At 39.3% G+C, this 13,219-nt stretch overlaps 2 protein-coding genes across 3 annotated transcripts in view; both read left to right on the top strand.

Moving 5' to 3' along the window:
• The window catches only part of USP10 (ubiquitin specific peptidase 10), a 46,534-nt gene extending 36,069 nt beyond the window's left edge, over positions 1-10,465 (top strand). For both annotated transcript variants that reach the window (XM_050311091.1, XM_050311092.1), the window contains 5 exons: positions 314-494; positions 3,564-3,729; positions 6,234-6,378; positions 7,234-7,299; positions 9,265-10,465. In XM_050311091.1, the coding sequence (XP_050167048.1) occupies positions 314-494; positions 3,564-3,729; positions 6,234-6,378; positions 7,234-7,299; positions 9,265-9,452 (746 nt within the window). In that variant the 3' untranslated portion in view covers positions 9,453-10,465. The remainder of the gene's footprint in view (positions 1-313; positions 495-3,563; positions 3,730-6,233; positions 6,379-7,233; positions 7,300-9,264) is intronic.
• A 1,985-nt stretch (positions 10,466-12,450) lies between these two features.
• CRISPLD2 (cysteine rich secretory protein LCCL domain containing 2) overlaps positions 12,451-13,219 on the top strand; it is a 34,652-nt gene continuing 33,883 nt past the window's right edge. The window contains exons 1-2 of the mRNA XM_050311094.1: positions 12,451-12,588; positions 12,870-13,011. The gene's annotated coding sequence lies outside the window, so the exon portion shown is untranslated. The remainder of the gene's footprint in view (positions 12,589-12,869; positions 13,012-13,219) is intronic.

The following is a 13,219-nucleotide window of genomic DNA, read 5'->3' as shown; positions in this document are numbered from 1 at the left end:
AATTTTCTACCCCATAAATTTACTGCTAAAAATATATCAAACTTTGCTAGAAAACTCCATTTATTTACATACAGTCATCAGTGAGCTGGGTTCTGTTAATACAGGATGTGTCCAGCCAGGAGCGAGCCTGGAAAACGCTCGTTCTCTTTCATTTATCAAATCATTTGATCCATGGAAGCATTTTATCCGTGGAAATTATTATTAATATTATTATTTCTGTTGGGTTACTTGCCCTTCAAATTCTTTATCTGTCTACTTGTTTTATTTGTAAAGAAACTCACCGTGGTGTTTTTTTTGTCTTGGTCCCTGGAAGAACTCTCGGTGTCCAACGGCCCTGAGGCTCAGGCTGTTCCCGAGGAGGAGGAGCAGGAGGAACAAGGGGAAGGCAGTGAGGACGAGTGGGAGCAAGTGGGACCTCGCAACAAGTCATCAGTCACTCGACAGGCTGACTTTGTGCAGACTCCAATCACTGATATTTTTGGTGGTCACATAAGGTACAGTACTTTGGCCTAGGGATTGTTGAGTCTAAAGCTTTTGAAGTGTCAGAAGAATAAATTTTGAGAGGCAAAGCAGTGCATGTAGAGAAAATAATATGGAATAATAATGTCTGCCTAATTTTTGTGTCCTCTGAGAATTCTTGACTTGTATTTATAAATAAGGATACTAAGAGATAATGAGATTTACAAAGAGTTAAATCTTGTGAGTAAAAGAAGGAAATAAAGTAAAAAATTGTGGGCTTTTAGTCCTTTAGACACTTAATGCTTCCCAGAGAAAGTTCTGTTTAATAGTTAATAAATGTTAAAGGCAAAAGGAGTCTGGAAAAATATAAATTGCTACAAGATGTTACTGGAATGAAAAGAATGTGGGATACATTACTTATATTCAGGTCTGATACCAGATGAAGGCAGAAAGTAGATACTGAAAGAATATTTTTTGGAAAGGAAGGCTCACGACTTGTTTGGAGAAATGTGTAATTTAAAATGAAAGCAGAGTAAACACTTGCTAAAAACATACTCAAAACAAAACTGCTAGACTTGAAGAATTATTTTTATATTGGAGACAGACACTTAATTGCTGGTGTTTGACTCTCTGTGTTGCCAGATATTCAGTCTAGAAGTGTGAATAATGTGGGCTAGTGCCTTCTTCCTGTGAAATGCTCTGAAATTATTTAGTCTTCTGGGTTTTGAGCCAGACAGCTGGCAAATAATATTATATTTTCCTTAGAATTTGACAGACAGATGTTTGTAGATATTAATGGAATTCTACATCGATGGCTCACGTACCCAAGGGGTTGTTAATACCTTAAGTGTATGTATTGTGGTCAGAATTGTTTAGATCTCCACTTGACTCCATTAGTTTTTGCATTAAAATACTGAGTGAATGCTGTGGAAATCACCAAAAATGATGTAAAGCAAAGGTGATACTGAAACAAAAGGCAAAAACATGCACCAAAGGTGCAATCCAACATCTGTTCTTTGCTGTCACCACATCCACTGTACTTGTCCCTCACACCAGGCCAGACAATTTGCCAAAGGAACAGCATCCCATGGGATGTTGGAAAGCCTCATCCTCTGAGGCTGAGGGTGGAGATAGGAAGGACTGAATGCAGAAATGGCAGCAGAATTCCACTGAGTGAAATCATCAGAAGCTGGAAAAACGGAATGGAAAAAGCAGCCAGGAGAAGATGGTTTGAATTGGCATCTTTAGGCTTGGGAAAGTTTTGAATTGGGAAGCTTAAGGCTTGGGAATCTTTGGGCTGGCTTTGTAAGGCTTGAGTTTATAAAATACCTGTTGGGCAGACAGCCCATAAAGTCTGCCTTAGCAATGTGAGACTTAAATGTGCCAGTACAAAGTTTTCCTGAAAAATTCTTGATGTAGAATTCTTGCAGTGCCCAATTAATTATTCATTGCAAATGATGCATTTTCCCTTGTCCAGTTGAGATTTGTAGTTGTCCTGATAAGGGAGGGTGTTACAGAAAAATCTTAATCCAGAAGAGGTTTTGCTCTCATACCAATTCCTGCTTATCTTTGTGAAGAAAATGTTCTAAAGAAATACTGCAATATAATTTCTAATAATTTTTTTGGAAAAAGCTTTTCATAACATTCTCTTTTGAGAATATTACTACTATTATTCATTAAATTTTAATACCTGGTCATGAACACAGTTGGAGCTGTTAACATTTTTCTCTGGATTATTGCTCTCAATAATGGTTTGCTTAAAAAAAAATAAATTAGGAAGTGTATCCCAAAGCAGGGAAGGGTTTGTTGATTGAAACACTACTCTTACCATGTGCTGAAGGTTTTGTCCTTTAACACAGCCAAGGAGGAAGTATTAAACTGAAATAAAGATGCTACTGTTTTCCATACCCTCCCTTTCCTCTAAAGGATATATATTTGCCAATATAAAGCTGCACTGGCTGTTTCTGTTGGTGCTTCAGGGCTTTACCTGAGTCAGAGGGTTTTTTTGTTTAACCTACATTAATCTGAACATTAACATTTCCTACCTGACCTGGAGACATTCCAGCATGGCCACATGGATCAGGGCTTTGTGTTAATTATAATTGTGTTTTCAAGCCTTGTCATGCATAACACCGTAATAAATGAATAATTTCTTTGGCTGTATAAAGGCAGGTTTTTGTAGAAATTGGAGCTTTTTAATGCAGGTACTACCTTCAAAATGAAAGGAAAAAAAAAAATATCTTCATTTTTTTTCAGTGGAGTTTAAGAAAAATCGAAAGTCAGGAAGATCCACTTAGTGCAGTGAGTTCTGTCCCATTGCACAAAACAGTGGTCACCAAGCCAGGCTACTTAAAAGCTGCAACTGAACACACTTCAAACAAAAACAAAACCCCAAAAAACACAGCAAACATGTACTCCTGCCCCAGGGCATTCCCTCTGCTAGTTTTCCAAAAGGCTCCAATTTTATGTACAAAGGAGGAAGTACATGGAAGAAGTCTGGACACAGAAAATGATGGGAGGAAAAGGAAATGCCAGTCCTTGATGGAGCAAAGTTTGTATTTCCTGTGGCAAGATTTAAGCAAACAATTTAAAATGACCGTGAAATTGGTCTTAGTGAAGTGACTTAGAAATCAGTGTATTTTTATTGGGGAATCTGTAATCAGTTGCAATTTTTACAGCAGAACACAGATAAGCATTAGGACTTTAAACTTCTGAAGATCTGTTGGGAATTGTAATCTCAAAGCTAACACAAAAAGAGCCTGGAGGTGATTTTCTTTTTTTTTTTTAAATGCATTATCAAAAATTTCAGGCTTTTTCTTTAAACTTTTGATGCTTATCCAATAACTGTTTTAATCTTTGCATAAATAAAACAATTTGGTTATATCCCATTCAGTATGTCCTTAGTGGATATTAAAACCATTTAAATAGCTCTGAAGTGGGTGTTTTCCTGTCAAAACTTGAAGCTTAACCTTTGTATTTGTGTGTGTTGCTTTGAATTTAACATAAACTGAGTTACTTAAGAAACATTTTTCTGACTTGAAGGTTCCATATTGTCGAAAATGACACTCCGTTACATTTTAACTTTTTTATTTCCCCCCCCATAGATCTGTTGTTTACCAGCAGAGTTCCAAGGAGTCTGCTACACTGCAACCTTTCTTCACCCTGCAGCTGGACATCCAGTCAGACAAGATCCGCACAGTGCAGGACGCCTTGGAAAGTTTGGTGGCAAGAGAGTCTGTCCAGGGATACACCACAAAAACCAAGCAGGAGGTGTGTTCTGCTGAGTCCTTTCTTTACAGCCAACTCCTCAAGTTTTTTAAAAGGGTTTTTATACAGCTTTTGCTTTGCAAATAGCTGTTGGAACACTCTTATGTTAACAGAAGAGGGAGGAGCTTTCCCAAGTGTCCTGCAGTAGTAAAATGTCTTATATGTGAGCACATACACTGAGAGGAAGAGAATTAACCCTTAACCAAAACCATGCCTGTGAATAACTGGTGTAGTAATTTATTGGAGATTTTACTGCAGTGTATTTTAAATTAACAGAGTGAACTGTGGTAATAATACACACTGTTATGTTTAGCTGATCTTAACATACTGGTTCCTGGGAATTGCCAGATTTTTTTAGTAAAGGAGCAGCTCTTCAAAATATCATTTCAAAGCAGGCTCTTGCTTTAGGAAGAAAACTCCTGGAGCAGAACACTTGCCTGGTTGTTTGTGTGGCTGTCCTTGAGGAGTTTTAGTTTCCACACTTTACTTACAGATCAAAAATGGAAATACTTGTCGATGGGAGGCCTGGAAGAAGTCAGTGTAGAACCTCTCTAAAATATCTGATGATTCCCAAGCAACTTTGCAAAATTTTTTTAATCTCCTCTTTCAATTAATACATAATACAAATAATTGCAATAGAAAAATCTTTCCAAGGAGGAAGAGTTTGCCTTGGACCTTGCAGTTTGAGAACTTGTGGTAGAGGGTAATAAATTAGACTTCATAAGGCATTGCCTTGCTCCTTATGGTGGGCAGCAGTAAAGAACATCATCTTTGCTGTGCTTGGATTGCTCAGGTGGAAATTTCCTGTACACTGTGGATAACTCTGGAGTTGTAGGTGTTCTCTCTGACATTCATGTCTGTATCTGTGAGTTTTCTAAATATTCCAAGCGAGAATAGGGTGAGATAAAGAAAAGATGGATCATTTTCTTTGAAAAGCCAAAGATGAATAGCTGAAATTTGCCTTGAATGCTCAGAAGATTCATTTCTCCAGTTGTTTTCCATGTGAAAGAAACATTTGCAATGCTAGCTCATCACGATTTACCACATGGATCTTGTCTTGCCAGTCATTCATTTCTTGGTTTTGCCTGCAGATGGTTTTAACTTCTTGACTGACAACCCAGTGCTCAATTAGGGGGTTTGGAAGAAATGGGTGTTCAAATTAGGTGCTGGAGGTTTGGGCTGGCTTATTTCAGAGTTTGGATGGAAATACAACCATCCACAGTGTCTTCTAGATTTTTATTTTTTTTTAAGAAATTCAAGTTGAAATAGTTGTTCTTATACTAAAATTGTAGTAAAAACACTGAAATCATTGTCTGTAGAACCAGCAAAGGACTTTGCAGATAGTAATTTCCAGAATGTGTTGCAAAGAAGTATTTAATGTCCATTTTATGGAAGGGAAACTCAGGATTACTGATAAAGCTAAAAATAACATTATTATATGAGTAAAAATTATTGCTCTCTCCTGATTGTTTTAATCTGCCTTAAACTGTGGGCATACATTGGTAGGAGAAGAGCAGTCTTCCAAATACATGTGAATGATTTATCTTAAAGTTTGGGTTTTAATCACTTTGAGCTGGTTTTGAATTTTATGTGTGTATTAATACAAACAGTAAATCAGATTTTCATGCAGTGTTAAATTAGGCATTTTAAATGCAAACACCTGTTTAACATGGAGTGACATCCTCTTGCTGTTCCTGACTTAAATTTCACTTGCACTTGAAGAAAGATTTTTTGGTTCCTTTTGGTCCTACAGTTCAGTTGGTTAAATCTTGAATATTTGATAGTTAATATGTTAAGGGATTAATTTTTATCCTCGCTGAAGTGATCTTTCAGTCTCTTATTCCTGTTTACAGATATTTTTAGTGTCTTGAGCAACAAACTGACCTTACCTTGTTCACTTTTCCAGGTTCCCTTCCCCATACTCCTCAGAGGCAGTCTTCACATTCCCTGGGGTTCTCAAACTGCTTGGAAAGAGAATAGTTTTTTCCCCATGAATTTTTATTCCCCACTTAGTAGGTTCTAGCAGAATCAAGCCCTGTATTGAAAAATAATATGCTGGTGACTGCCAGTAAAGAGATTTTTCCCAATAAAAAGTGGAGGAAAAAACCTTGGGCAGTTATTTTGAGAAGTGTTTTTATGTCTTAATTTCTAGGAAGGCAAAACATTTTTGTTCTGCAGTTCTGAGCTCAGTTTTGGCTTTTCAGACAGCAACTTTGTGGATTGTTTGGTTATAATTATATAAAAATCACTATTTAGTAGAGAAAAGGGTGGTCATAACTCCTATTTCTCTCTTTGAAAAGACTGAGTTGTCCTTTAAGACAGCATTTTAGTTGAAGATCCAGTGGGCTTTAAGTCATTAACTGCAGTTTTTACTGTAAATTAATTAATTAACAATAATAGATCTGGGGTTTTTTGCAAGTGTATTTAAAATTAAACACTCCTAATTTGAAGGAGTGATTTTTGAGCAGTTAACAAGGAATTACAGGTGTTCTTTGTGTGTGTGTCAGGTGGAGATCAGCAGAAGAGTCACACTGGAAGAGCTGCCCCCTGTTCTTGTTCTGCACCTCAAGCGGTTCGTCTACGAGAAGACTGGGGGGTGTCAGAAGCTTATCAAGAATATTGAGTATCCTGTTGATCTGGAAATTAGTAAAGGTAAGGATTTTTGAACAGAATTTCCCCCTCTTTAGAGAACAGATAACACTTTGTTTCCTCAGGGTGTCTGTGTTTCAATTTTATTTCTTCTGCACAAGATTTTCGTTTTCATCATTGTCTGAAAACTCAGTAACTTGGATGAACATTTCGTGTGTTTTTTCCTTTTATTTTATTCTTAAAAAGAACATATTTGGGTTTCTGAGTTCAGTCTTGCTGAACCTGACATTGCCTCTCTAAGAGTTGGAGCGTCTCTTTTGAAAAGAGGTGATTATGATGAAAGATTTAAAAACCTTTGGCACTTCCTAGACAATGAGTTGACCAAAGAAGGCTTCCTGTGGATTTATGGAATGGGGTTATAGGCTGGAGTAAATATGAAGTAATTATAGACTGCTGAGGACAATAATGGGAAGTGATCCTCTTGAATGAGGGCTATGTCCCCTCTACAAGGCTGTTGCCAAGTAATACTGGATATTTTTATCACAGATTTATTTAAATAATTAGTGGCTGATGGAAGGAAACTGGTGTTTTATAGAAAATGCAGCCTTGTCATTGCCTGACAGCAGGAATGAAAGGGAAAAAAATGAAGTCTCATCTTTTGCTCTGGTTTTTTTCCTTCATTTTTAGTTGTATTTTTAAACCTTCCATAAACTACAGTGTTCAGTAAACCTGAAAATTCAGTCTCTTGATTAAGAGGTGTCAAAACTATGACCTTTCTTTAAAGGCTGCAGAAGAAATTTCAATTCAACTTTCTCCTTTATGATAGTGTTGATTTCTCTGAGAAGTAATTGATCCCCTTGAAATTAAATTTCGAAATTTTCTAACTGTTGCCTTTGTGACTTTGTTTTCCTCCTCCAGAGCTACTATCTCCTGGTGTGAAAAGTAAAATTTTTAAAGGCCAAAGAACCTACCGGCTCTTTGCAGGTATTATTTAATCTCTGTGCCTCTGGTCCCTATTGTGTTGCAAATGCTAATTCTTCGTATGGAATTGTGAGAACACTGGAGTTACAGTTAAAATTACACTGAAGTAACTTGTGCATGTGATATTATTGTATTTAGTGAGGGGTTTTGCATGTGTATATACATGTATATTGTTACATCTGTATTTATGGATCTCACTGATCCAACTCTACAAAAAATTTTGTAGATCCACTGTGACACATACCAGCAGAAACTGAAATACAGCTGGGATATAACTGTGCCTAAAATACAGCACAGATTCTCAGAATAATGTTTCAGAATGTCTTTGGGAAAAACTGTTTGAATACTGGCTTTGCATCCCCTTGAACCCCAACTTCTGTGTCACCAAATTAAGTTTCAGATATCATCCAGAATTTGCCTACCTGTCAAACAATAAAGTTTAGAAAAATAATTCAGGTTTAGGCTAATGTAAAAAAAATGACATGCTAAATTTCCCCACATGCATAGAGGGAGAGTACTGTGCCTTTTGCAGAAAAGAGACAGTTAAGGAAAGAAGGCAGTTTGAGTCTGTCTTGGAATTAGCAGATAATCAGAGGTGTTCAGTTCACAGGTTTGTTAAGGAGGTTGACTGAGAACTAATAAATGTGAAACTTGTAGGTTGGTTCTTTCATAGTTGGTTCTCTCCTAGAACTTTGTTTCAGAATAATGTTACAGTGAAAATGAAAGCCGTGGTTGGAGGGGGATAACTGCACTGATGACAAATGTGAGCCAGTTGGAAAAGTGTGCCCTGATTTTTGTTTTTTTGTTTGTTTTTTAAATAGATCACTGCTTTTTTTAATAGACCACTAGAGAGGTTTTTATTTACAAATAGTTTTAATAAAATACTGTTGTGGTGAGCAGAGTGAATGTGTAGCTTAGAGTATCCCCATAAGCTTGGCAGTACCTGTTGGAAGGCTCTGCAGGGTGTGCTGCACTCGTTGCAAACGGCCTTTGCAAGGCAAATCCTTTCCAGAAAATCCTCTAGGAAGTTATAAAAAGCAATTCAATGCTTTGATTCTTAATTTACTTAACCCTTTGCTTAGAATCGTGAGATTTGGTATGCTGGAGAAGCGTGACAAATATTGACCAGGGGCTGGAGTGACAGGACAAGGGGGAATGACTTCACACTGACAGAGAGCAAGGTTGGATTAGACACTGGGAGGGAATTCTTCCCTGTTAGGGTGGTGAGGGGCTTGGATGGAATTCTTAGGGAAGCTGTGGCTGCCCCATCCCTGGATGGGCATAGTCTTAAGTTCTGCCGGGGGAGGTTTAGGTTAGGGTTAGGTTTATAGGTTTAGGTTAGGTTTATAGAGAGGGTAATCAGGCATTGGAATGGGCTGCCCAGGGAAGTGGTGGATTCTCTGTCCCTGGAGGTTTTTAAGATGAGACTGCATGGGGCACTTAGTACCATGGTGGTAGTGGATCAGGGGTTGGACTTGATGACCTCAGAGGTCTTTTCCAACCAGGCTGATTCTATAATTCTGTGATTCTGTGAAGAGTCCAAGGCCAGGTTGGACAGGGCTTAGAGCAACCTGGGATAGTGGAAGGTGTCCCTGCCCATGGCAGGGGGTGGAACAAGATGGGCTTTAAGGTCCCTTCCAATTCAAACCATGCAGTGATCCTACACAGAATCAAATGTAAGCAAAAACTAAAAAATACTTAAAGGTTGTTGCCTGAGCCAGATCATCCCATCTGGAGAAAACAGTGAGAGGCAGCGGGTTGACTCCGTTAGTCAGAACATGGTGCTGATAATGCCAGGGCAGTGGGTTCAGTCCCCACCCAGGCCCTTCATTAAGAGCTGAACTGAGATCTTTGTGGGTCCCTTCCAACCTGGGCTGTTCCATGAGTGAGCCTTTCCCATTATCCCCATTTCCCTGGCTCTGTGTGTGTGTGTGTGTTGCTCTGTGCCTCACTCCCGTCTCCCCACAGTTGTGTATCACCACGGGAACAGCGCCACGGGTGGCCACTACACCACGGACGTCTTCCAAATCGGGCTCAACGGCTGGTTGCGCATCGACGACCAGGCCGTGAAGGTGATCCATCAGTACCAGGTGGTGAAGCCGACTGCGGAACGCACAGCCTACCTCCTGTACTACCGCCGTGTGGACCTGCTGTGACCCCTGCCTGCAGCACCCTGCTCTCTAGGACGCCAACTATCACTAATTTCCTCTCCTGTAAATGCTCTTCTGAGTGAATCTTTTGTTTTCATTTTTTTTTCCTTTTATTTTTCCTTTTCTTTTAATTTTCCTTTTATTTTTTCTTTAATTTCCTTTTTTTTTTTTTTTAAATTTTTCCTTTTATTTTTTATTTCCCCCTTTTTTTCCCCGCCCCTTGCAACTATAAGAGTGATAAAGGAAACTACCGTGGGTTTGTGCACGACGTAGTTTGTGTTTGACTTTTTGCCAGAATGAAGTCGCTTGGTTGGAAGACTCGAGTCTCGTGAATCACAAAAAAAAAAAAAAAAAAAAAAAAAGGCAAAACAAAAATTAATCTGAGTTCATGCTGAATCCTAAGATAATAAAGGGATTGACATTTAATTCCCACTTTCTAAATGCGTAGTAGAAGAAAACCCTGCACCAGCAACAGAACTTGTAGATTTCTGTGAAAATGTTTTATCTTTACTTCAGTAAAAAAAAAAAAAATTAAAAAAAAATTAAAAAAAAATAAATAAAAATAAAAAAGCTCTCTCTGCTTTCCCCAATAGTTTTTTGATAAGTGGTAAAATATGAGCCGATGTGTATGAGATGGAAATGGTCCTTTGTGCTTCAAAACATGTACAAACTGCAGAGTTGCTGGTTCCTGATAAGAAGACACATTTTAATAATTGTGCGATGAGAAACTGCTTAAGTACACATTGCAGATCAAATATTTGGAGTTAAGATGTTAGTCTATATAGATGGGTGATTGTAACTTTATTGCTATTAAGAAATTTCAAACTGCATTTATGCTTCTGTGTACATGAAATTAAGAAAATGGGCAAAATAATTAAGATTGATATTTCTTTAAGTCTGCTTTGTTTAATTTTGCTGTCTGCTCTCCTATAATGTTGAGTTCCTAATTGTACACAGTTTAGTGATATCTAGAAGTATAAAGTTGTCGCCCATCAATAAAAGTCACAAAGTTGGTTTAAGGTGTGTTGTGTGGGTTTTGTTTTTCCTCAGGTGTAAATCCTACCCGTGGAAACTTCAAAGATTTCCATGTAGCACTTCCATGAGGTGTAGAGGGCCTTCCCCAGCTGAAGGGTAGATTATATTCTTTCAATTTTACAACTTCTTGAAAATTCAGAATGTCCCATTTTGCATTGGGATGGAGCTGAACTTTGAGAGGAGAGGGGAAGGGAGAGGAAATCAGTCATGCCAAGGGATGTGGCAATCCCTTGGGACTGAGCTGAGCCCTGGCCAGCCAGAAGAGGGAATGGAATCCCTTCTGTATCCTGAAAGCCCCCCACAGTTGTTTCTGAGGTAGGTGGTGTTTTGTCTTCAACTAAACTATTCTCTCCTTTAGCCAGTCGACATTTTCATGGAAAACTTTTGGTAAAAAAAATGTGTTGGATGAGCAGCAGGACCTGTTGAAAGCCCCCATGGTTTGCCCTGATTCATCTTCCCTCTCCTCGAATGGTGAAGAGCTCGGGATTTTCCTGCCTGTGGCTCACTGCTGGCAGTGCTGTTACCATTCCATCCAGGAAGGAGCTTCCTGCCCCAGCACCAGCTGTAGGTGGGAGTGTCCAGCCCTGTGGCACTTTGGGACGATCCTGTTTTCCTTGCTCAAAGGTGGGTGCTAATGAGATGGATGCTCTCTTTCTGGAATGTTCAGGCAGGGTTAATTTTATCACTCTTGCAGTCCTGATGCTGGGAAAGTTCAGTTGATGCTTTGTCATTCGTTTTGGATATCCAAATGTATAATTTTTTTCATAGATAAGCAGTATTAGTATTTTTTGATCTAGAAATCATGACTGAGATGCTGTTCTTGGTTTTGGTGACATTCCACCAACTCTGAAACAATTTTCTGTCCGAAGCTCACTTGGATTTTGGCTGGTTGCAGGGAAAACCTCAGTTGCTGGCTGCTCACTGGGCACGGTGCCCTGGAGCTGGGGCTACCCAAGGGCTGGTGCTCCCAGGGTTTCCCAAGGCAGGGTTACCCATGATGGGAATTGCCTGGAGCTGCACTGGTGAGACATTGAGCATTCTGCTTTGATTTTGAAATCTGAGGGGAGTGGGGGGGTTGTTCCAAATAGGAGGAAAATCAGACTTTGAAATGACTGTTCTGTGCTGGTTATTCACGTCCTGTTCCTGCACCGTGGTTGAAGTCGTTTTCTGTATTGCAGAAACCCTGTTTTTAATTATTTTTGTGGCTGTATTTATTTACTTGTATCTCCAGTGCATTTCTGATAATGTGGGCTTAAATAGTCCAGCTATAACTGCAGGTGATCAGTAATTAATACATTACTTGGTAGAGGTTACAAGTGTTATTATTTTAAAGATATGGCAATGAGTCATTGCCAGTTTAAAAATCAAGTGTCGAAATCCGCTCTTAGTATGACTTGGAATTGTTCAGATGGTAGGAATTTTTTGATTTTTCACTGAGTATGTTACAAATGCACTTGCTGGTAAAATCTGACTTCTACAGTGGATTACTCAAGGGGAAATAAAAAATATGTGGCAACAGTGATGTGGACACGTAACCACAATTTTTATTTTCTGGATTAAGCTCTTACCATTGTTGCAAAATGAGGGTTTTACAGCCTTTTGATAATTTGCTTTGTCTGTGTGTGATTATGTAAAAGAAAACCCCAACACCCACAGCAACCCCCTCTCCCATACACCGTAAATCCGGTGGTTGTTTACTGATTTTTAAGCCAGCGTTTAAGCAAGGGTTTTTTTTACATAAAAGCACATTAAGACCTAAAATTTTCGAAACTGGAATCTTTGGATGTGCAGGTCCAAAGGGCTGTTGGGAAGACCTTGTGCTATAAGCCAGGTCTGCAGGGGAACAATTGGATGGGGTTGGGGAGGAGGATTATCAAAGGCACAAGGTATTTGGGGGTGGGGGGAGGTCGTGTGTGTTTTAATTAGGAAACTGCTGGTTTCCATAATATCCCCTGGGGGTGATGTCACACCTGGGGCTGGGCTGCAGGAGAGGGGAGTGGTGGTCTGTGCCAGGTTTATCTTTGTAAATGTGCTCTAAATCTCTGGTTTTGACTAGGAATGAGGAGCAAGCCTTGGACGTGCCAGGGATGATTCCAAGATTTTGAAGGTTGGTGCAGCTGGGCGTTTATTTCCGGCTATTTTTAATTACTCAAAAGGATTTTATGGAAAGAATTTTGTATGGGCAAATAACCAGCTGTAAGGGCTGTGGAGCTTGTGACTGCAATTCACCTTCTCTGTTTGGGGGTTGAGGGGGGGTGAAATCTCCAAAGACGGGTCCTGGGTTAATAGTTCTGAGCTGTCTCAGTCTGCAGATCTGTACCAGTTACTTTATTATTATACCAGTTTATTTGTTATTTTAAAAGCGTGTTTCAACATCTCTCACTGCAGATGTGACCAGGGAATGTGGGGAGATGTGAGAACAAGGTGAGACGTTTTCATGGAATCCCAGAACAGTTCGGGTTGGAAGGGACCTCAAAGCTCATCTCGTTCCACCCCCTGCCATGGGCAGGGACAGCTTCCACTAGACCAGGTTTGTCCAAGCCCTGTCCAACCTGACCATAAACACTTCCAGGGATGAGACATCTACACCTTTGGACAACCTGTGCCTCATCACCCTCATAGTGAAGAATTTTGTAGTTTTTAGTTCACATTTCACTTCTACTTCGTGTGGTCAGCGGTGCCCCCAAAATTTTCTGAAATTGCTGCTGCTTGTGTGCTCATTTCCTTTACTTGCCTCA

This window comes from Myiozetetes cayanensis, unplaced genomic scaffold (genome assembly GCF_022539395.1).
Source record: "Myiozetetes cayanensis isolate MyiCay16 unplaced genomic scaffold, myiCay2020 scf16, whole genome shotgun sequence".
Classification (NCBI taxonomy): Eukaryota; Metazoa; Chordata; class Aves; order Passeriformes; family Tyrannidae; genus Myiozetetes; species Myiozetetes cayanensis.
Note: the sequence above shows the minus strand (reverse complement) of the source record. Positions and strands in the feature narration are given on the sequence as shown.